Genomic DNA, 23,423 nt, shown 5'->3' with positions numbered 1-23,423 from the left:
TCAGCTATCCTAGGTATAATGGGTCTAAATAAAGAATTTCAATTTTAAAGGAGTTACAGTATTATGAAACTATTTTAACTATTCTAAAATTATGTGAATCAATGAAGGAGTATGACCTTAAAATAAGGTTTAAGTATTGTAGCAGTGGTTAGATTTAGGTTCAGCTGCAGTGAGTAAAACCAAAAATAAAAAAAATAATAATGGATTAAAAATACAAGGTTTCATTCTGTATAAATGAAGTTTGGAAGTTGGTGTTCCAGGTGGGTTGGAGGTTCTACAAAGTCATCAGTTCATCACTCCTTCCAGTTCATCTAAACTGTTCCCAGTTCATTACCTCACCATTCCTATGGTGTGCATTTGTACTCTCATTCAAGACGATTGCTAGATTCAACCACCACATCTATGTTCAAGGGAGCAGGAGGAATGAAAGGAGAGGAGCCCATTCCTTTTCTTTGAAGATAATTTCTCAGTACTTCTCTTTTGCCAGAGTACATAGCTGCAAGGGAGTCCAGGAATTGTAATCTTTTAACTATGCACATTCTAATCTTGAATAAATTTGGGATTTTGTTATTAAGGTGGAAAGAGAAAATGAATGTTGAGGCAAGAAGTTAGGAGTCACTGGCATAGAGACAAATATATTTCTTCTAATAAAGTAGCTAGGTCAAGCATTGATTGCTGATAAATTAGAATTATTAATAGAGATCCTTAATTGTATTGTTGATACAATTTTAAAAAAACGCTTGCTTTCTCTATGCAGAGAACATTTCTGTCGCTTGCAACCAAAGAAAGTAATTTATGATAAATTATCAGGAAACTCAGTAATTTGTTATATTACTTAAGTTCTCTGTTTCATTGAGAAGAGAAGCATTTCCAAGACAAATGTATGAATGCATTTTCAATTTTTCATACAATAAACATCTACTAAATGTTTGGGTACTAGGGAAAAAAAGACATGATTTTTGTCTTCAAAGAGATAAAATCTAGTGGAGATAGATAGTCATGAAAAAATTTAAAGGTAGGAAAGTGTTATAGGTGCTGTAAGGAAGTATGTACCAGGTGTGGGGATACAGAAGAGAGAGATATTAGTTCCACAAAAGAGATTGAAGGGTATGTATCCAAAGTAAAGCACAAAGTGACAGTGAAATTAAATTAAAAATTATTATGCAATTTTAAATATACCAAACGGCATAGAGAATAACATAATGAACATCACTCACTCTCCATTTATCTTATGAAATAAGATATTATGAATATGATTACAGGATATACTTTTTATGAAAAATACTCCTCAACTTTGTTATGAAGTTTGAAATTATTAGCAATGATGTATATAGGTATAAATATCATAAACAAATGATCTTCCACTAGAGGTTGTTATTGTCATCAAATCAAAGTATAAAGAGTAGTGAGAATCTTCCTGAAATTGGAGAAGTATTAGAGAAAGTGTTGGGAATCTTTTAATATATTCTAAAGCAACAGTGTCAGTTGATAATTCTAAATTACTTTAATGTTAGACTCTCATAGAACTTTGACATAAATCTTTTTTTCAAATTTGCAGCTTATTTTTTTTTTTTTTTTTTTTTGTGGTACGCGGACCTCTCACTACCGTGGCCTCTCCCGTCGCGGAGCACAGGCTCCGGACACGCAGTCCCAGCGGCCATGGCTCACGGGCCCAGCCGCCCCGCGGCACGTGGGATCCTCCCGGACCGGGGCACGAACCCGTGTCCCCTGCATCGGCAGGCGGACTCTCAACCACTGCGCCACCAGGGAAGCCCTGCAGCTTATTTTTTAACGTGGCAAAGGGAAAGGGACTAAAATAATGTCTTGGGGGAGGGCTGGGAGGTGGTGGAGAGGGTGGATTTCCCATGAAAGTATTTGTAATTTTTGAAGTTGCTTAGAACATATGTATTTAAGGAATAAATACAAAACACATGTATTTAAGGAATATTTCTGGGACTTCCCTGGCAGTCCAGTGGTTAGGACTCCATGCTTCCACTGCCGGGGGCACAGGTTCAATCCCTGGTTGGGGAACTAGGATCCCACGTGCCACATAGCCGAAAAAAAAAAAAAAAGAATATTTCTTATATGTCCAAAATCTAAATTCTAGTCCTCTGGCAAGTACTTCAAGGAAACTTGGGGTCACTGCCAAAGCTATGTTTGCATGCCTTGGGTCAGGAGTTCATCAGGGAGCAAGAACTCTGCTAAAATGGCTGACATCACATCAACACAGAGGCAGGCTCCCCTCTTTGTATAGTTTCTTTACACTGTTAAAAAATAGAGTTCCTTTTCAATAGTTTCTTTATATTGTTAAAAAGGAGTTTTTAAAAAAATTGTTAAAAATTAATCAAATTCAGGGCTTCCCTGGTGGCACAGCGGTTGAGAATCTGCCTGCTAATGCAGGGGACACGGGTTCGAGCCCTGGTCTGGGAAGATCCCACATGCCGCAGAGCAGCTGGGTCCATGAGCCACAACTACTGAGTCTGTGCGTCTGGAGCCTGTGCTCTGCAACAAGAAAGGCCACGACAGTGAGAGGCCCGCGCACCGCGATGAAGGGTGGCCCCCGCTTGCCACAACTAGAGAAAGCCCTCGCGAAGACCCAACACAGCCAAAAATAAATAAATTTATAAAAAAAAAATTAATCAAATTCAGAATAAAATGGCAAAGTCAAAAGTTGGCTGACGAAGACTCTCTACCTTTCCAAAAATATAAACATGCTAGATAATAATGTAAAAAAGTGAAAAAAATATACGTTGACAATTTCAATATTTTGAAATCAAGAAAGGGGAAATTGCCAGGTTTTAGAAAAAGGAAAACAGAAAAATGGAGTATTAGAGGGAGCTGAAGCCAAGTACATGCTGAAGCCCAATGGCTCACGTGGATACTGGAACTGGAAGCATGTCATGAGACTGGAAGACTAAAAAGCAATGGCTATTGATACATGAACAGCGAGGATGAATCTCAGAATAATTCCACTGAGCGAAAGGAGCAACACCGAATAGAATACCTATTGTGTGGTTCTATTTATAGAAAACTCTACATGCAAACTAATCTAGAATGACAGAAGATCAGTGGTTGCCTGAGGATGGGGGAATAGGAGAGAGAACTTACAAAGAGGCACAAGGAAACTTTTTTGAGAGATAAATACGTTTGCTGTCCTAACTGTTGTGATGGTTTCACAGGTGTATACATATGTCAAAACTTGTCAAATTGTATACTTTACATATGTAGAGTTCATTGTATGGCAGTTATACTGCGTGAAGCTGTTAAAAAACAAACAAAATGAAGATTCAAGCAATTGAAGCATATCCTCCTTCCTATTTTTATTTTATGCAATATATTTGTTGAAGGAACTTGGTGGTTTGTCCCATAGAGTTTCCCACATTCTGGATTTTATTGATTGCAAAAAAAAAAATAATCCTTACCTTTTAAAACTATATAATGAAATATATATTTATCTTTTTTTTATAGGTGAAATCCATGTGAGGGGTAGGGAAGAGGAGATTGGCCATATGGTGATAATTGTTCAAGCTGAATGATTGGCACATAAAGACATTATACTATTCTCTCTACTTTTTATGTGCTTAAACATTTTTTGTAATAAAAAGTTAAAATAAAACAAGTCCCAAGTCTCATCCCAGAGTTACTGAATCTCTTCGGGGTTAAGTATAGAAGTCTGCATTTAAAAAATAAACTCCCAAGGTGATTTTGTTATACATCAATGAGGATCACTGCCCCAGACCAAGAAAAGGACTCTGATAGTGAAGTGAATTTCAGACTCCTGCCACAAGGTATGGGAATAGTTTTTGGTAGATGTCCTTTTCATTTCTTATTGAATCACAAAAGTAGTACATCAGCTCTTCTTCTTCAGAGAGATATTTATGGCTCTGCTTGCCTCTTCTACTGCTGAGGAAATTTTCTGATCCTTATATACATATTGTTTGATTTTGTTCTTATTCAGTCTTAAAAGGGTGATTATAATATTGGTTTGATTTATCATATAGGCTTAGTATGATTTGCCTGAATTACTCTGAATTTCAGCCCTGCATAGAACTGTGAAATATAAGAATTTATCTTCTGTATCTGTAGTTTCTTCTATTACATCTATGCTCTCTCTGTGATTCCTTCCTTCCTCAGGTTCCCATTGTCTCTTTTTCTATCTTCCCACGAGTAAAAAAACCACTCAAAAACCGTATGATAAACTCATTTATACAAGATTACTGATTAGAATCATGAAGTGCTCTTCTCAGGGTAAGTTGATTTAAATAGGGCATAGGACTGAAGTCAAAGTTTTAAAAAAAGTATAGTGAAGGATTCTAAGGCATAAGGTAACCTAGTCAGGGAAGGATTTTGGGGTGATGGTGGTGAAGTTCCTTTCAAGACCCTGTAAAATTTTATCACGTAGGTTGTTACCTATTCATCCCATTGGAAGTGTATCCTTAGAAGAGTCAAATAATGCAACTACAGCCTTTTCTTCTGTAACATGCATGGAAAATTTAGCTTTGGCTGCAAGTAATAAAAAGCCAAATTCGAACTTTCTTAAGTAGCTAAGAAAATTTACTGGCTCAGGGAAGTTACTAAATCCAGAGGAAGGTGGTAGGTTTCAATCTGGGTTTGAGCTCTTGCACCATGTGTCAGCTTTATCCGCAGGCTGGCTGCCCTTATGGTAGCAAAGTGCCTACAATAACTATGGGACTCACATGCATCCATCACACCAGGCAGAGAGAGACAGAGAGAGAGAAAGAGAGAGAGAGAGACAAAGAGAGACAAAGAGAGAGACAGAGAGAGACAGAGAGACAGAGAGAGAGACAGAGGGAGAGAGAGAGAGAGAGGACTTTTCTTCTCCCAACAAACACAAGATCTGGCCTTCCTTATGACTGGACCAATTTAGACTTGTGTTAGTGTCTATCACTGACAGAGTCAGGTGAGGACCTGATTAGGCTGATTACGTACCTCAGTTAGGGTCTACACTTGGAGCTGGAGCTGGGCCTGTTCCCATTCAAATCATTAGCTAACTTACAATTGCAGAGGGGTGGAAATGCACACTTGGGTGGGAGTCAACCAATAGTGCTCATTATAAACGCAATATAATAATATTCTACTCCATTAAATACCATAGTTCAAACTCTAACATTTTTGTTCAAAGTTGAACTTGTTTCCAGTTTTTGATACAGTATTATATTTTAAATTGGGAATTGCAGACCCACATGAAGGAAACAGAGCAGTGTAAGGTACAATAAGGAATGTAAAGACTTTGTAAAAGAGACAAAGCATGTCCTGTAGCTTACTGTCCTCATGTGAAAATGTAAGCCCACTGTTTCCAAATCTTCCACTTTTTAAAAAGAACCCCAAAAAGCATGTGAAATCTTCTGGCTTTTAACTTTGGCTAATTTTTTAAGCACCATGCAGGCCAAACAAAATGCATTTGTGGGTTAGATCTGGACCTAGGACACCAGTTTCTGTCATGTTATGAATCATGTTAGAACATTTTATAACACCTCCCCTCAAAGTAAGAGCTTCAGTCCTTTCATGGACCAGGGCTGCTAGTGTATGCTTAATACTAAGAAAGCCATAGTGGGGAGAGAAGTGAACATCACACATTATAGGAAGAATGCTTTGTTATTAGTTCTTTGCAATGTACTTAGAACTGTTTTTCTGGTAGTGAGGATGAGTTTGTACCAAATCACCTTCACTGTCTGTTATCTAGGTTCTCTTGTGACTTGTCTCTTATCTAGGTTCTCTTGTGACATCTCTTATCCAAGTTCTATTGTGAGGAACAGCTCCGTTTTACAGAATGACCCCTGGTGATTAGAGGTGTAACATGTGGCCATGGGACAGAGTTCTTTGCCTTGTAGCAAGCTGGCACATCAATGATCCTATAATAGTGACTTGGCTGTTATGCTCCACTTTAATAGGAGAATTAACTGGCAACAGCCAATGGTAGACACTGTTATTGCTGCCGAAGGCATGTGGTAATGAATTTGGGAACACTAAACTTATTTTGGACTTGTGATTTAAAAATTTTATTTCCTTTTTCAGGGGCTGTTTCTTATTGAATGCAGATAATTATCACAGTGTTGCCATTTTTCTCAGAAAGCTTTTTTCTGGTTAGCAGATATCAGAAGGCAGAAACTGTCTTTTTCATCTATTGACTTCCTTATGGTGTCCAGTGTAACTTTACTAGTATTTCGTTTAGTAGAGGCTAAGTACATAGTTGTTGGCTTATTTATTAATAGATACAGATGTTTTGAGTTATATTTAACTTTATTAAATATTAAAAGACCAGCATTTATTGGGTCAGGCCCAGAGCTAGGTAGTCTCTTGGGTTACAGAGCTTAAAGAAGCCCAGCAGGCAGGGGAAACACAGAACAGTTGCAACACTTAATATGTCCCAACATCTATAAACATTTAAATTAGGAAAAAGGCGTGGTGGAGGGCACAGTGTGTGTGTGTGGTGTGTGTGTGTGTGTGTGTGTGTGTGTGTGTGTGTGTGTGTAGAACTTGAGACGGCTCTTTGGACAAATGTCATATTTCTCAGGTAGCTTTTGGATCTAGGTGGGGAAATGAGTGCAGGGGAATTGAGGTAGGACAGAGGGAGAATTTTAAACTAAAGAAGTCACTTTAGATCAGAAATCATTGGACATACACTTAACTCTTGCTGCAATATATTCACTTATTGATACAATAACGTTTATAGAGTACTTTCTATGAGTCAGACACTATGCTAGGCATGGTGGAAGATAACCATGAATGAAGCAGGGCCTCAAAGATTCTCTAGTGGGATAAAGTATTGCACAGATTTACCCAGGTAAGGGTGAATATATTCGGCGCCACAAACCTATAGAAACAACGTGCTAAGGAAATTCAGAAAATTTCCTGGTCATTTCTGCCTGCACTATCTGGGAAGGAGGATATCCACAGTTGACGGATCAGTACAATATTAGTAGATGAAAAAGAGTTAGCTTATTTTATCTCTAGTAGTTTGTGCCCCCAAATTTATGACCCCAAAGGATAAAAAGGTGCAAATGAGGGTACGTTTTCTTCATAAATACATAATAGTGCTTCCTGTTCATTCCACGCAGGTTATTTTCCTCTTCAATCTCCCCTGAGTCTCACAGAACGAACCGGCAAGGGAGCACTTCGTAAGTACACAAGACACCTTGAAAGAGGCACAGAAAAGAGTAACTGGCGAGGAAAGTTAGTATTCTTTAAAAGGTGACTTCCCTGAGGATTACTGGGCATTATTAAGAATGAAAATATATGTAAGCCAGGTTTATGAGCAAGAACACAATCGCCCCAAACTCAGAATTATCTAAGAGCTCGGTAACCGCCGGGCAGGGCTTCAGCCCGACTGGCTCGGGGCTCGGGGACGGCCTCAGCTAACCCGCGCGGGCTGGCTCACGGCGCGGTTACCCTCCGGGAGGTTCTGAAGCGCCCCGAGCGCATCCAGCCCCTTCGCCGGTTCCTACTCGTAACAAGCCAGGTCGGCCGGGTCTTCACTCGCGGGCCCTAACCCTACCACGGCCACGCGGGGACGTGTACGCGCGTGCGCGCCCGCCGCCCAGGGCAGAGAAGGCGCCTCCACCCTCAGGAGCGCGCACGCCGCGCCGAGGGGGCCCAGACGCGCGCGCTCCCGACTCGCCACCGCCTCCTCCTCCTCCTCCTCCCCGGCCCTCCTCCTCCCCGGCCCGCCCCCTCCCTCGCCTCTTCCTGCCGGGCGGTCCTCCTCCCCTCAGCTCTCAGCTCACTCCGCCCTGCTCCCTCCGCCCTCCCAGGGCTCTGGCGGCGGCGGAGTGAACGGGACGGGCCCGGTCGCAGAGCGCGGGGCGGCGGGTGGGACCCGGGTGCCTGGCAGAGTTGTTCCGGCCCTGCCCGCGGAGACGTGAGGAGGTGAGGTGAAGGCGGCCTCCTAGGGGCCGGCGGGCAGACAAGAGACCCGGAGCCGGGCTGGGGGTGTTGGCGCCGGGGCGAGCCGGGGAGGGTAGCGGTGGGGGCCAGGCCCGGGACGGGATGCGAGAGGACCTCGGGAGGAAGACTCGGGGAGGGTTCGGGACTGTCGGTGGCTTCCCGGACATCGCGGTTCTCCCGGGCGGCGGCTCTTCGCGGCCCGGGCGGGCCGGCTGTCGGGGTCGGCGCCCCTCACCTGGGGGCGGGGTTGGTGACTTGGGAGCTCGTTTCCAGCTGTGCCGTCCTGACATCGCCGCCGCCTCCGCCGCTGCCGCCCGCTGCTGCGCCGTGCCTGCTGCCGGGTTCTCAGTCCCAGCAGCCCCACGTCCGGGGGGCGTGTGGTTAGGTTATTTTCTTACCCACATACAGGCATCTGTTCGTGACCGCGTCTTGCCCTCGCGCTCCCCCTGTCTCCGCCCGGGTCTTTGCTCCTCTCCTGCTGTTGATGCTTGTGGTTTTGCTGGATGGGTTAGGCTGCGTCCTGGGCAGATCTCTACTTGCAAGAAATGCCCCGCTTCAAAGTTGACCGCCTGGCCATGCCAAACAACCCCCGTCCAGGTTGTGGGTGCTCAGTGTACTGATAACTGAGTCAAAGTTTCTGAGACTGGGCTAGTAGTTTGCCCTGGTCGCCAACGGTGCAGGACTGGGCAGTGCGTCAGCATGTGGAAAGGGGCCACTGGCCAGCGGGAGGTGTCCGGGTGCTAGGGGACTGGACCGACAGGGTTTGTTTCTGATCCCAGGGCAGTGTGTCCAGGTGCTTGTGTATTCTTATACTTCTCAGGATCATCTTAGAAAATGTACCAAAATTCACCTGGTCACTTGCAGAACTGAGAGTTTCATGTAAGTGATAAGAATTGTCAACCTCATTATGCTAACGGTAAGGAGAACTTTTGCTTGCCTGACAGGTTTCAGCGCTGACTGGAAACTGATTTCAGGGTCTGCATTTTTGGTACGGGAAGGTTTAGGGATTTCTAAAAATACATTTAAATTATCTTGTACATGGTGGGAGGTAAGTAGTTGCTTCTTAACGATTCTGACAACACGATATCGTGAAAACCTTCTGACTTTTCTCGTAATAGTGTTTATATGTGGCTTCTGCTGCACTTTTGTAGAATATCCAGTAGTATGATGTCAGAAGATACAAACATGAAGTTTGCTTGTGGTCAAATTGGAAGTGGATTTTGTGCATGGAAAATATTGGTCCACAAGTTGCTCCTACTGGAAAACTGGCCTGTGATTCGTTATCTCAACAAAGTTCCATGTGAAACTGACAATGAAATTACAACGGAGAAAGACCAGATGAATTTAATGTATGCATTATCTTCAAATTGTATTAAATGCTCGCTTGGTAGGGGAGTTAGTTGAGACTGAGTTAGACTGATGTCTCTATTAAATCAAGTCAAAATGTGCCCTGGTATTATGTATTAACAAGTCATCTGGAGAGAAGTGGATGTAGTCTTTATAGGACCACCAGGGAAGTCCCAAAACATACTCAGTTTTTAAGGAGAGGTTTAATATTGTGAGCATGGAGAAAGACATTGCTTGACCTGACTCTTGGTTTTTCAGAGTGGTTAATAATTTTCACTTTATGGTCAATATTTGAAATTAGGTATAAGTACCTGACTATCAGTGGACCCTAATAAGGAATAGTTAATGGAATTAAGCAGAGCTTGTATCTCAGCATTCTCTTTTTCATACTTCATTTACTTTCCATATTGCACTCATTCAACAGATAGGATGCCATACTTGAGTATTGCAAGTTTGTGCCCTTGCTGACTTCTTTTTGTCATCTTTTGGTGTTTTTTGGTGTAATTTTTGGGATTTTCCTGGGAAACTTATAGGCATATATTCAGTTGATTTGGAGTTAGATTTGGGCTAAGATTATTAGCCCACTTGAAATTCTGAGTCTTCTTGTTTTCTAAATAACCTTAAAAATAGAAAACACAATTCTTTATAAACACTCATGAAAAATCTGGCTACAGACTGTGTTGTTGTGATAGACATAGTACAGCCAAAAATATATTCAAGAAACTTCCCTTCTCACCCAGTTTAGTAAGCTTAAATAAGAAGAAAATAAAGTATTTTTTTTCAATAAAAGCCTGGTTTTCCCAGAATATCAAGTCTAACAACTGTTTGCTGTACTATTTTCCCCCTTGCCTCTTCTAAGTTCAACAAGTACTACATGTCTCTAGTCCATGGCAAAAACTTAATTTTAGTAGTAGGGGATTCTCAGTGCAGGCTTGTGCTGGAGAATTTGACAGGGAAACACCAGGTATGGAAATTTCCTTTTTTTTACAGCACTGGTTTTCTCTGTACCCAGGTTCTTGGTGGAGTGGGGGAATGGGCACATATCACAATTACATGGCCCTTTTTTCATACTATATTTCCTTTTCCTCTCCTCCTCTTTCTCCTAACCCTTTGCTAAATGGGCCATTGCTACTAGTAGGGTGTTGTAGTCCTTGGTTGTAACTGAACAAAGGCTGAGAACCTTGGCCTTTTGCTAATACTTCCTAAGACAAATTTCCACTCCCTGTAATTTGCCTTCTGGCGGTATCAATAGGCACCTCTGTTACTCTCATTTTTGAAGAGACATATCAATTTTGGTGGTGAAGAGATTACATATGTAACTAAGAGTGAGATGTATTGCATTGTGTAGCATACATGGAAGAGAGACTAGGAGATTGCTTAGCTGAACATTTATGAACTGTTTTGACTGTGGCTCACAGTAAGAAATACATCTTATACCCTGATTCAACACACACACACACACACACACACACACACACACACACACACAGTTGAAAGAAAAGTTTGGTGAAACAATACTTATCTTTTCAGGACCTTGCTGGAGCTGTCTCATCAGTTGGCTTGTAAGCGCAATCCTGCCTCTCTTCCCACGGAACTCCATGTGTAGCTTGAAATTGGCCCTGGTGGGAGTATTTACACCAGGGACACCTGCAAATGTTACAGTTCAGAGCTTTTCTCTCTCCTTTGGATAGCCAGTTAAACATTTACAGCATACCACAGCACTGCCTACAACACACTTTGGTATTTTCTATTCTATTTCATTTTATTAAAAAATGCTGGGTTTTGGCACCCAAATTGATTTTACAGCCAGATAATGGATAACAGTTTATAGTTAAAAACTGGTTTAGTTCACCCTCGTCACTTTGTGGATGAACACACTAAAAGATTGAAGTTCAAGGTCACATAGCTAGTCATTAGCAAAGCCAGGTCTGGGGACTCCTAATCTGGAGTTGTTTCTAGTGGACTTATCTCTTTTCCTAACCCAACCCATTCATGTAGCTCAATTAGAGTGTTTAATATATGTAAGACATTGTGTTAAGCAGTTTGAATAGAGATGAATAAGGCATGAACCTTGACCGTGAGGCATTATGCTTTCGTGGGGGATTAAATATGGAAACAAAGATAATGTAAGGCAGAAAGTAATGTGTACTAAAGAGATAAAGGTAAGGCAGTACAAGTTAGAGAGAGGAGGGAGAGATTACTTTTAGTTGTAAGGATATGGGAAGAGGTGACATTTAAACCATGCTTTGAAGAATGGGTAGGATTTGGACATGTGGAAATAGGACAAATAGTATATAGAGAAAGGCCTTTCTGGGCCAGAGGCCGGGGCAGTCAAAGGAATGCAGGGAAAGAGCTAGGCAAGAAAGAGTCAGTACCAGATGGTGAAGAGCCTTGAAGGCCAGTTTTCCTTTCTGCTTTTCAACTCGTCTTTCATTTTTGTCTCTGGAGTTATCTAGTACTTCTTAATGTTAAGTAAGCTTTGTATGCTGTGCTCCTGATTAGACTATGACCCAGAGAACACTTAAGTATCCTTAGAGTAAAAGCTGAGGGAAAAATTATTAGTGTGAGAGAAACAACCTTGAGTTTATCAATCCTAAAACTGTTGGAAAGAAAGGGAAAATATTTTCTTTGTAAGGAGATGCCATTATTTTTTGTTTGGCCAAATAGACAGCATCAAATTGGCTGTAGCAGTACAGGAAGCAGTTTTGAAAGTCTTTTCAAAGGGTCTTTAAAAATGTGCTTTCTAAATGACTGGATCTTAATTTTTGGAGGCAGGTTTGGTTTAGGCAGAAAGGCAGTTTATACAGATCCACAGCTGAGCTGACTGCTTTTCAGAATTTAGGGCAGCAAAGTAGAGTATTTCATACTATAGCCAGTTGTGAAGGATAGATTCTTTACTAAAAGAAGTTCCTTTGATTTCAGCATTTATGTCTTTGACAGCCTGTATGACTGGAGATGTTTTGAAGTCTTGGATGGAGCTTGCTTTGTTCCACAGGGGAATTAGGTGGCTAGAAATGAAGACACATGACAGTAAGTTGTGTCTGTTAATCAAATTGAAGCTCTGGTGGTAGTTCTCAAGGTTTTCTCTCTGTTGATGATTTCATACTCACTGCTTCTAATTAAAATGATGCACAGTCAATTTGAAGAAGCTTTACTTCTCTTTGACCTACCAGTTCTATAAAGCTAAAAGCCCTTTTTGAATGTTGCCCAGGTAACAACACATACAGACTGTTAGAAGTGTGTGGAAAATTTCGGTAATCTTGGTAATGAAGTTGCTATAGTAAAAAGCTGCTTGGTTGGTAAAAAGCTGGGCTACTTCTGGATGGTTGACAAGGAATTTTTGGGATGAGCTTTGGTTCCAAAATAAATGTGAATTATGTCTTTGCCATACTGTTTTCCTCATTTATTTCAACTTCTGATATGTAAAGTATATTGTCCTGTTACTTTAGGTTTTAGCAGTTTCATATGAACCTCTCCACAAAATAGCACACCCCAAATAGCATGATAAGAGTTTAGATGCAGCATGCTTCAGATACCTCGCACCATTTGAATGGTGTAGCTAATCATGTCAGCGCAGAGGTGGGGTTTTTTTTTTTTTAAAGATATGTTAGGTTTTACAAGTTGAGTTTATTAAAATTCTTCCAAATTTTCTAACATCATTTTTTTGTGATACAAAGTGTGATGTTGATGTCCTTAATTTAAACTATGCAAACATTTTTCTAAAGATATACACATGCACATGGATGTGTGTGTTTATATGTATGTATAACACACCCCACCCACTAGCTGTTGGAATTTATGGCGAAAACACAGTCTACCTGGTAAATGACTAAAAATAAGTGGTCTGGCTCTTTGAAGACTATCTTTCAAGTCACAAATATGAAAATAATGCAAACCCAAAGGGATTTTTTGAATGTCACATTTCCAGAAAACTAGCACATTTTAAAAGGGAAGTGTAGAATTCATTCATGTACCAGTGAAGGATTTCTCAACCTCTCCCTTACCCTGTGTATTATGTACACCCATATTCTTCCCTCATTATCAGCAGTAGGCAAAATTACAGGACTTTAAAAATCAAACTTCACCAGAGGGGATGCAAATAACAAACACTATTTTTAGTAAAAATACAAACTTGTGGTTTTCAGTTTTGAAGGTTTAAGAGACATGTAACACTAGTTTTTGATAAACAATGTAGAGTATTTATTCTGTGCTTCAAGATGTACTTTGTCATTTTTGAGTCCCCTTGCTAGGAGCATTGTATAAATGCAAATGGTTGTTACAGGGGATAGTAGGTATTTCCTTGAATAGTTTCTCTTTAGTAAATTTATCTTGGTATGACACTTTGAATAAATTATAGTTTAGTTTCGTGAAAAGTCAACCATTGATGGGAGACTATACATATACTGGCAGACAGTATGGTTTCTTAGGTTGTTTTATAGTGATTTTGTTGTCTCAGCAGCTAATAGCCATCAGACCGTATTCATTTATTATTTTATTTCCACAAAGATCTTCTCTCATGGACTGTATTCTTTCATTTAAAATCTTTGTCTCATATTTTGCCCTGCTGTTAGTGGAACAATATTTTGATTTGACTTTGTCCTAGTCTTCCTATGCAAAGATGTATTACTGCCTATCAAGTTGGTACTAAATTGTAATTCAGTTAATGTCTTCTTTCCTCCATCCATTTTTTCCTTTCAATATTCTAGAATTGATTCTAACACTAACCCAAGCTTCCTGGTTAACATTAATGGGAAAAATGAGATTAGATGTTACTATTTAAATCCTAGGACCACCTGTTTGCCAATAGTAGTGAACCTATAAAATTTTTATGCATGAGTTAGGCAGCTTAATTTTTCACTAATGAGTCTAGGCCTCTAATTATGTATTTATTTTATTTGGCTGCGTCGGGTCTTAGTTGCGGCATGTGGGATCTTTTGTTGTGGTGCGCGGGCTCAGTAGTTGTGGCACACGGGCTTAGTTGCCCTGCGGCACGTGAGATCTTAGTTCCCCAACCAGGGATTGAACCCACGACCCCTGCATTGGAAGGTGGGTTCTTAACCATTGGACCACCAGGGAAGTCCCCTATTTTATTTAATTTTCAAATTGAAGTATAGTTGATTTAAAAAGTGTTAGTTTCAGGTATACAGCAAAGTGGTTCAGTTATACATATGTATATATATATGTATATATATATTCTTTTCCAGATTCTTTTCATTATAGATTATTACAAGATACTGAATATAGTTCCCTGTGCTATATAGTAGGTCCTTGTTGTTTATCTATTTTATATATAGTAGTGTGTATATGTTAATCCCAAACTTCCAATTTATCCCTCCTTCCCCCCTCCCTTTTCCCCTTGGTAACCAAAAGTTTGTTTTCCATGTCTGTGAGTCTATTTCTGTTTTGTAAATAAGTACATTTTTATCACTTTTTAGATTCCACATATTAGTGATATCATATGATATTTGTCTTTGTCTGGTTTACTTCACTTAGTATGATAATCTTCAGGTCCATCCATGTTGGTGCAAATGGCATTATTTCATTCTTTTTTATGGCTGAGTAATATTCCATTGTGTATATATACCACATTTTCTTTATCCATTCATCTGTCAATGACATTTAGTTTGCTTCCATGTCTTGGCTATTGTAAATAGTGCTGCTATGAACAATGGGGTGTTCTAATTTTTAAAAATTCTGACATGTGTTTTATATTTCTTGTCAATTTTGTCAATAGTTTTTTTTTTTGTTTTTTTTGCGGTACGCGGGCCTCTCACTGCTGTGGCCTCTCCCATTGCAGAGCACAGGCTCTGGACGCACAGGCTCAGCGGCCATGGCTCACGGGCCTAGCCACTCCACAGCATGTGGGATCTTCCCGGACTGGGGCACGAACCCGTGTCCCCTGCATCGGCAGGCGGACTCTCAACCACTGCGCCACCAGGGAAGCCCTTGTCAATAGTTTCGATAGATGAAACAGGTTTCTCCTGTTGCACTTGGTTTCACAAACAATAAAATAGCAATCTCTACCATTTGAAAATATCAGATAAAAGTTTTAAAAGATAATCTAACAATAGTAGGTTGGAGAAACCAATTCGTTTAGCAATTAATATGATACTTCTCATTTTGCTTGTTTGCATGCTAGATGTAGTAGAACTTTATTATGCTCCACTGAGAATTTACTTTTCTAGATAGAGAACTCTAGCAATTTTTGTACTTGTGAGAATTTCATTTGGAAGAGGAGAATGATAATAGTAGATTTTAGAAACTTTGGTTGGCCAAAGGGAATGGAAAAAAAAATCATCTTTAAGCTGCAAATGTAACTAAAAACATTTTTTGGTTTTGTGGAAGACAAGGTGGATAGAACGTAAGACCTTAGTTCCTGATCTAGTGCTGCTATGAGATTCTGAGAGCGTAAGTGACTTGCCACAGTTTTTTTCTCTTTGCATAATAATAATAAACTAACATTATTGAGTTTTGAATGTGTCAGCTATTATATAAGATAATATGCATTATCTAGTTAATTTTTGCAAAAACTATCTAAGGTGGGAACTATTATAATGTCATTCCCAGTTTGCAGATGAGGGAACAGGCGTAGAGAAAGTGACTTATGATCACACAGCTCATAAGAGGCAGGTCTCTTGCTTCTAAATTTGCCTCATAGTGACTCTCAACTACTACTCTGTACTGATGATTCATTAAATGGGGTTGATGATACTTGCCTTGCCTATTTCATAGGGTGGTTATGAGGACCAAAAAGGTAAGGTTTACAAAGGAACACCTATAAACGTGCCTGGTGTTTTCATTTTACTGGATAATTTTTTTTTTTTTTTTTTTTTTTTTTTTTTGTGGTACGCGGGCCTCTCACTGTTGTGGCCTCTCCCGTTGCGGAGCACAGGCTCCGGACGCGCAGGCTCAGCGGCCATGGCTCACGGGCCTAGCTGCTCTGCGGCATGTGGGATCCTCCCAGACCGGGGCACGAACCTGTGTCCCCTGCATCGGCAGGCGGACTCCCAACCACTGCGCCACCAGGGAAGCCCCTGGATAATTTTTGAGAAGCCAAAGAAGTCATTGAATAGATAAGCATGTGTATTACTTTTAATCACTAAAATAAGTCAAACCGTAAAATAAAATAAGTAGAGCAAAATAAAATGGATTTTGAAAGGCTGCTATCTGCAAGGCAGAAGACATGTTTTGCGTGGGTCCAGAGGATCCGTGAGGCAAAGACAAACGGAGGCAAAAATGTAGGGTGTATTGAATGAAAAGTGGATTGGATGCTCTCTACCAACCTGAACTCTTTCTGCAATGAGGAGGAGTATATAAATGGCATTAGATGACCTCTGAGAGTCTTCCAACATCAAGATCTATGGCTGTTTGTAATGGGTGACTTTTATTTTAACACCTCAAAATAGCTATATACACCCAAAAAACTTCTATTTTAGCTTGGACAATTAACAATCACCATTACTTAAATGTCAGGTTTTTTTGAACTTAGGGTGGAAAAAAGTATATGGTTGCCTGGGAAAAATATAGTTATGTATTTTGCTTTCTTCCCCCCAAGATAAACAGATTTTTTTTGAGGGTGCAGTGGGTAAAACAGCTTAATAGTATGTTGTCACATGCTTGTGCTTAATACTTTTCTTGTGATTTTCCCTCAAGTTTATATTTCCTAAGTGTGTATTTTCAGAAGAAAGTTAATATCATTGTGAGTATGAAAGTTCGTTTTTACTGTATGGAGTGTTATGGTTTTATGGCTCTTTATACCATTGGTTTCATTCTCTGACATTGTTTTATTCAGCAAGCATTTATAAGGCAGAGAATGGGTTCAGTGCTAGAGAAGGAGAGATAAAAGAGACTGTTAAGGAGCTGACAGTCATACTGGAGAAACATGCAAATGCAGTGGCGTGTAGCAAGGATGGGGCAGCTTAGGATATGTCTTACAGAAAGCTTCAGAAGGTTATGTAACCTGGTCTGGGGTTTCAGGTAAGGTTGCTTGGAATATCTGAGTTGAGTTTAAAGAAGGCAAGAGAGACATCTTAAATAGAGGTATGAAAATTTGAAGTTATAACTCTTAACTTATATAGACCCAGTGGCAGCTCCTCATCTCTCTGAAACATGCAAAAACCCCAAAGTAGATATCATTTTTATAAGTAGTTACTTATAAATAAAGCTCTCACTGAGAACTTATTTTTATTTTATACATGATGCTTGTGGTTTCTAAGGTAATAGATTAAAAGGAATAATTTAGAATTGAAATGTTGTCATAAATATACATATTGATAATAACAGCAAGATTGCTGACATGATAGCAGCAAAGAAATAGGAAAAACTAAAAACTGTAGATAGTAAAGGAAAACAGCCTTGTGCACCTACTTAGCTTTGGGTATCAATTGTGTTTCTAATAGTATTAGAATAATAATGAAAGTTTGTCATGTTCTCTCTTACAAGAAAAGGTTAAATGTATGGTCTGTATACATTTACAGGGGCATTAAAGTTTTTTCTTAAAAAGATTTTTTAATATGAAATAGTATGAAAACCAGAGGGTAAACTGTTAGTTCAGTTATCAAATTGTTTATCCTGAATGATTGATTTCCAAAGGGCGTTGAATAACCTTAATTTTCTTCATATATATGATACATAGACCTGTGTATTTTGTGGGATACTAGACATATTTCAGCACAGTCTTTGCTATATAACATTGGCTAGAAATTATTTGCTTATATAAAATATCAAAGTTAGGGCTCTTGACCATTTGGATATCAGGTATTTTTAGAGTGTGTGGACCAGATTGTCTTTCTGTTCTGGATGGCTCATAGTTGTGGTCTCTCTCAGCCTAGATGTCATCATCTTGAAAACCTTCACTGAGACTATAGACTCTGTTAGTAATCTCTCATCTGTGCTTTTGGAGCATTCTATTTTCCTCCCTGTTGTGATACTAATAAACATTGCATTGTAGCTTGTCTGTTTCTGCTTTAGACTATAGGCTTTTCGAGAAATGCAAAAAAACAAAAACTACTTCGTTTAGGGCTCTGGAATTGGTCTCTCCTTGGTTTGAATCTTGGCTTTTGTGTGGCATTGGGGATGATATCTGTAAAGTGGGGATAATCCTACTGCAGAGGGTTATTTATCTTGAATAAGTTAATGAATGTAGAGGAGACATAACAGTTCCTGGCACATTGTTTAGTTCTCATAAATGTTTCCCCCTCCTTCCTTTCTTTCTTGTTGTGTCTGGCACTTAGTAGGACTTTCAATACTACTTTTAAAATGGTTTTGTAAGCTATGTTAGAGCTGAATTGGATCTATCTATGTATCATTAACCTTATTAAATGAAAATTTCTTAAAATGAATAATAATGAGTATATAAAAATTCAGTCTTTGCGCTAGATGTCAGCAAATCATGTAGTCTCCAAACTAGATTATCAGCGTGAAAAACATTCTCCAGGCCTTCTCAAGCTTATAATTGTTGTGAGGCAGTGGGTTTAAAGTAGGTGGAAAAGATTGTGGAGTTCCTTTTTCTGGATTTGCTGCTTTCTGACGTTGTTCACTTGTATTGGTGGCTCTGCCTCTTATTGTCATTATCTTGGCCTTTTTTTGATGGAATGGTCATTGATCTGTTTCTTGGGAAGGAAGGAACCCTGAACCTGACAGACTAATTAACTGTGTGACCTTGGGTAAGTAACCTTATTTCTGGGTTTATATATCTGTATAATGAAAGTAATAATACCTCAAGACTCTGTAAAAGTTAAGAAATAGGTGCCTGGTTATAGAAGGTGCTCGATAGATGGTAGGTATGCTTAGGACTTTTACCAAGCCAGAATCCTCAGTATTCCTTCTGTATTAGTAACTTTATTTGACAGCAGCAAACCAAAAAATGGGGTGAGGGAGAACTGGATGACCTGGGGAATGATGGCAGAGATTTTGCACCAGCACTCGTGACCTCAGATGGGGGACACAGATGCGGAGGGCCTGTAGCTTTATGTGAAGGAGGACGGGTGGAACCAGATTGGATCAGATATGGCATAACATCTATAGTCTGGCTTAAAACCTCATAAACTGGTTGGGTGGTTTTTAATTTAATTAAATTTAAAAAGTTTTATTTATTTTTTAGTTATTAAAATGCTGACAGTACTAAACTACTTACTTGATTACAGAATGATTTTTCAGTGAGCTGGGTGCAACTTATTCAAGGTTTATGAGCTGTAGAATTGTTCCTTTGTGATAATGTGTTAAGACATTTCTAGGAATGAAGTATTTTTCCCCCTCTATTTTCCCCTTTAGTGCACAAGCTGTTGAGATCTATATTGCTGCTACTCCTATTGGGATTTGCCCTTTCATTACATCTCTGTTAGGTGCTGTGGAGGAACGTAAAGAAGTATAAGGCATAAACCATGTATTTCAGTGATTGCAGTGGGGAAAGTGAAATATACATGTATTAAAAATAACTGTTCTGGGCTTCCCTGGTGGTGCAGTGGTTGACAGTCCGCCTGCCGATGTAGGAGACATGGGTTCGTGCCCTGGTCTGGGAAGATCCCACATGCCGTGGAGCGGCTAGGCCCATGAGCCGTGGCCGCTGGGCCTGCGCGTCCAGAGCCTGTGCTGCGCAACGGGAGAGGCCACAACAGTGAAAGGCCCACGTACTACAAAAAAACAAAACAAAACCAAAAACCCTGATCTTTTAAAAAAGCAGAATTATTGACTGAAACATCTTATTCTCTTAGCCCAATATTCCTAGTGTCATTTAATATAAATAGTTTTCCTGGAAAAAAATTCTTAGGCTGTTGTATATGCAGGTGTCAAAAATGGATTAGAAAAGTTGGAAACTGAAGTTTCTGACTAATGTTAATTTTCCATCGTATTTGAAAATCTTTATTAGCATTATCTTGTCCTGATTCCTTCTGATATCTTCTAAGAATTTAAAAAATTATCTATAAATCTTAAAGTGCCTTTACTTTGTCACCTTCAAATGCGATCATTGAAAAGTTGGTTAATTATTCTATGTATCTTTTCAAAGTAGATTAAGTTAAATCATCATCATTTAGATATTTTCCTTTCACAGTATTTTATCTTAGTTTGTGTATCATTTGAAAAAAATCATCATGTTAGTGCCATATTTATTATTGAATCTGTAGTATCTTTTATACTTAAATGGTACACATTTTGTTCAAAAGAAGCATTGCCACCCTCCCTTTCACCCCCTGCTGTACCTTGACTAACATTTGGATATAAGAGAATCTCTAATCAGAATGCTCTCTCCTTTGATTTTCCTGTTGGTGACTTCTTGTTGTCATTCAGATCTCAGCTTTTAAAAAAATTTTCTCTGAGTCTTTCCCACACCACCCCATCTGAAGTGGTCCTTGATGCTCTAGGCTTGCTCTGCCATGTTGCCCTATGTATTTTAATTCAGAATACTTATCCCTATCAGAAACTTCCTTCCTTCCTTCCTTTCCTCCTTTCTCTCTTCCTTCCTCCCTCCCTCCCTCGTTTGTTCCTTCCTTCACTCCCTCCTTCCTTTCTTCCATTCCCCAGTAGCATGTAAGCTCCTTGAGAGCAAGGACTTAACCGGTTTTTTCACTTCTCTTATCTGTAGAGCTTCAAATAATGCACTCAATAAAATTTTGTTATTACAGGGTGAAGCAGATATTCTTTCCCCGAAGTAGCTTTATGACTATCTTGAAAGTTTATTTCACTTCATTATGCCTTGGTTTCTTCCCCTGCAAAATGGGTGGGGGATGGGAGAGGAAAGAGATTGAATTAGGTTACTTCTAAAATCTCTGCCATTTTAAGGCTTGCTATTAGCTTGATGTGAGCTTTGAGTTCTGCTCTAATGGTGTTGATGAAGTTTTGCTGAGCTACTTACTTTCTTAATCTGTCTTCTCTTGAAACCAGTAGTGCATATTTATGTTTGTAAGATTACTGACAGCATTGGAGAGTTAACTCTGTTTGCAGAATCAGAGTTTTTTGGTGTCTCTAGATTATTAAAGAGATTAGATCTGCAACATGATTTCTGTTTTGATGATCAAGTTTAGTTCTGTGGCATATCCAAGTACTAGGTTGAACTGATCTTTCTGGTATTTATTTTAATATCAGGAAATTTCAGTCATCTCAACTTTTTAATTAATTTTAATTATGAGAGTTATGATTTCCATGAAATGAACCTTGAGATAATATACATATAAATAAAATGAAAGTTTACATTAAAAGTATTTTTGTAGTAATTTCTGGAAGGCACTGGGAATTGTAGATATAAACTAGTTTTTCATTTGGTCCATGTGACTAGAATTTTAGACAGTTGGCTGTTTTAGTCTTCACTTCAGAAAGCTTTATTATTATAATGAACAAAAACATTTTTTGAAATGGGTAAAGGAAATGAGCAGACAGTTGATAGCAGAGGAAATACAACCTATAAGCAATTGTCAGAAGGTTAGATCTTCTCAGTAATCAAAGAAATGCTTATTAAAGCATTTATTAAAGCAAAATGGAATACTATTTTATACTTATTTCAGATTTTTGAAAATAGTAATATGTAATGTTAGATTTTAGTAAAGCAGGCATATTCAAATATTGCTAGTGGATTGTAATTTGGCAGAATGTATCCAGAATTGTTAGACTGTTCATAATCTTTTCATAAACTTTTGATTCAGTAATTTCACTTTTGAGAATATCCTAAAGAAATAACTACAGGAAAAAGAAAGAAAAAGATAAGAAACAGGTGTATGCAGGAGAATATTCAGAGCAATGTTATTTATAGTAGCAGCATATTGGAAGCAACTTAAATTTTCAACAATAGGAGACTAAGTTATGATACATCTATTCCAAGAACCATTATTTGGCATGAAAATAATTACAGAGAATGTATCATTTTAAGGAAGGGTGAATATAACCATTTAAAATACATAAGAGGGCTTCCCTGGTGGCGCAGTGGTTGAGAGTCTGTCTGCTGATGCAGGGGACACGGGTTCGTGCCCCGGTCCGGGAAGATCCCACATGCCGCGGAGCGGCTGGTCCCGTGAGCCATGGCCGCTGAGCCTGCGTGTCCGGAGCCTGTGATCCGCAACGGGAGAGGCCACAACAGTGAGAGGCCCGCGTACTGCAAAAAAAAAAAAAAGAAAAAGATCAGGAATGCACTAAAATGCCAATTGTGTTAGCTTAGTAGGATTATGGACATTTTTGTTTGTTTTCTAAATTTGTATAACTTTTATAATGAAAAAGGTATAAGTAAAGTCAGATTTTGCTAGGTGTGATAATTTTGTTAATATAACTAGGGTTGCCAGATTTAGCAAATAAAAATACATGCAATATTTGGGATGTACTTAGACTAAAAATTAATTGTCTTTCTGAAATTCAAGGTTAAACTGAGTGTCTTATGTTTTATCTGACAACCCCAAGTATAACACATTTTGGTTATAGTTGAATGTTGTTGAGAAATGTTGGGACACTCTTATCTCCCAAATAATTCTAAATATTGTTTTAAATTCAGTTGGCTTTTTAAAATAAAACAACTAGGATTATTTAGCTAGGAAAATTACTCTTATAGTCTAATTTTATTTTCTAGACTTGTTTTTGAGTGATGCTTGAAGGAAATATGCTTCAATGTTTGGCAAGAGTAATTAAAAAGTCTTGTTATTTAACAAAAACATAATATTGGATGCTGCCTGTTTACCTTAGATAGAAGGATGATTTGTTAAGCTAACAATTTTTTAGTCTTAAAAATAATGGCATTTCTGGAATTCCCTGGTGGTCCAGTGGTTAGGACTCCACCCTTTCACTGCGAGGAATCCTGTAAGCCGTTTGGTACGGTCAAAAAAAAAAAAAAGGCATTTCTGCAGTGAAATGTCTTTATACATATATCTGGGAAGGTGCTTTCCCTATAGCAAACTTATTAATATAATGTTTGAGGGGTCAAGGAAATTAGAATAAGGGGGAAAGGGGAAATAGTGTTGTAACTACTCTGCTTTGAAAACTGGAACTTTTTGTTTGCAAGTTTCATATTTGAAGTGAAAATAAAATGACACTTGTAAGAAGTTCTAACAATTTTCTAAATCTTAAAATAGATAATCTTCCCACAGGATAACATGTCAGGACTTTTTGGATTGAAAAAATATCATGAAATTTTTGGGCCCAACTGAAGATAAATAATATGAAGATGAAAATCAATTTAGTAATCATCATTGACAGAG

General features: G+C 39.0%; 1 protein-coding gene across 5 annotated transcripts in view; it reads left to right on the top strand.

The window, feature by feature from the left end:
* Positions 1 to 7,752: 7,752 nt before the first annotated feature.
* Positions 7,753 to 23,423, top strand: part of RABGAP1L (RAB GTPase activating protein 1 like) — a 689,413-nt gene continuing 673,742 nt past the window's right edge. For 2 of the 5 annotated variants that reach the window (XM_060132736.1, XM_060132740.1), the window contains exon 1: positions 12,205 to 12,282. In XM_060132736.1, the coding sequence (XP_059988719.1) occupies positions 12,277 to 12,282 (6 nt within the window). In that variant the 5' untranslated portion in view covers positions 12,205 to 12,276. Of the gene's footprint in view, positions 7,893 to 12,204; positions 12,283 to 23,423 lie in introns of those variants that run through there. The other 3 variants (XM_060132737.1, XM_060132738.1, XM_060132739.1) reach the window with 3 other exon arrangements.

This window comes from Lagenorhynchus albirostris, chromosome 2 (assembly GCF_949774975.1).
Source record: "Lagenorhynchus albirostris chromosome 2, mLagAlb1.1, whole genome shotgun sequence".
Classification (NCBI taxonomy): Eukaryota; Metazoa; Chordata; class Mammalia; order Artiodactyla; family Delphinidae; genus Lagenorhynchus; species Lagenorhynchus albirostris.
Note: the sequence above shows the minus strand (reverse complement) of the source record. Positions and strands in the feature narration are given on the sequence as shown.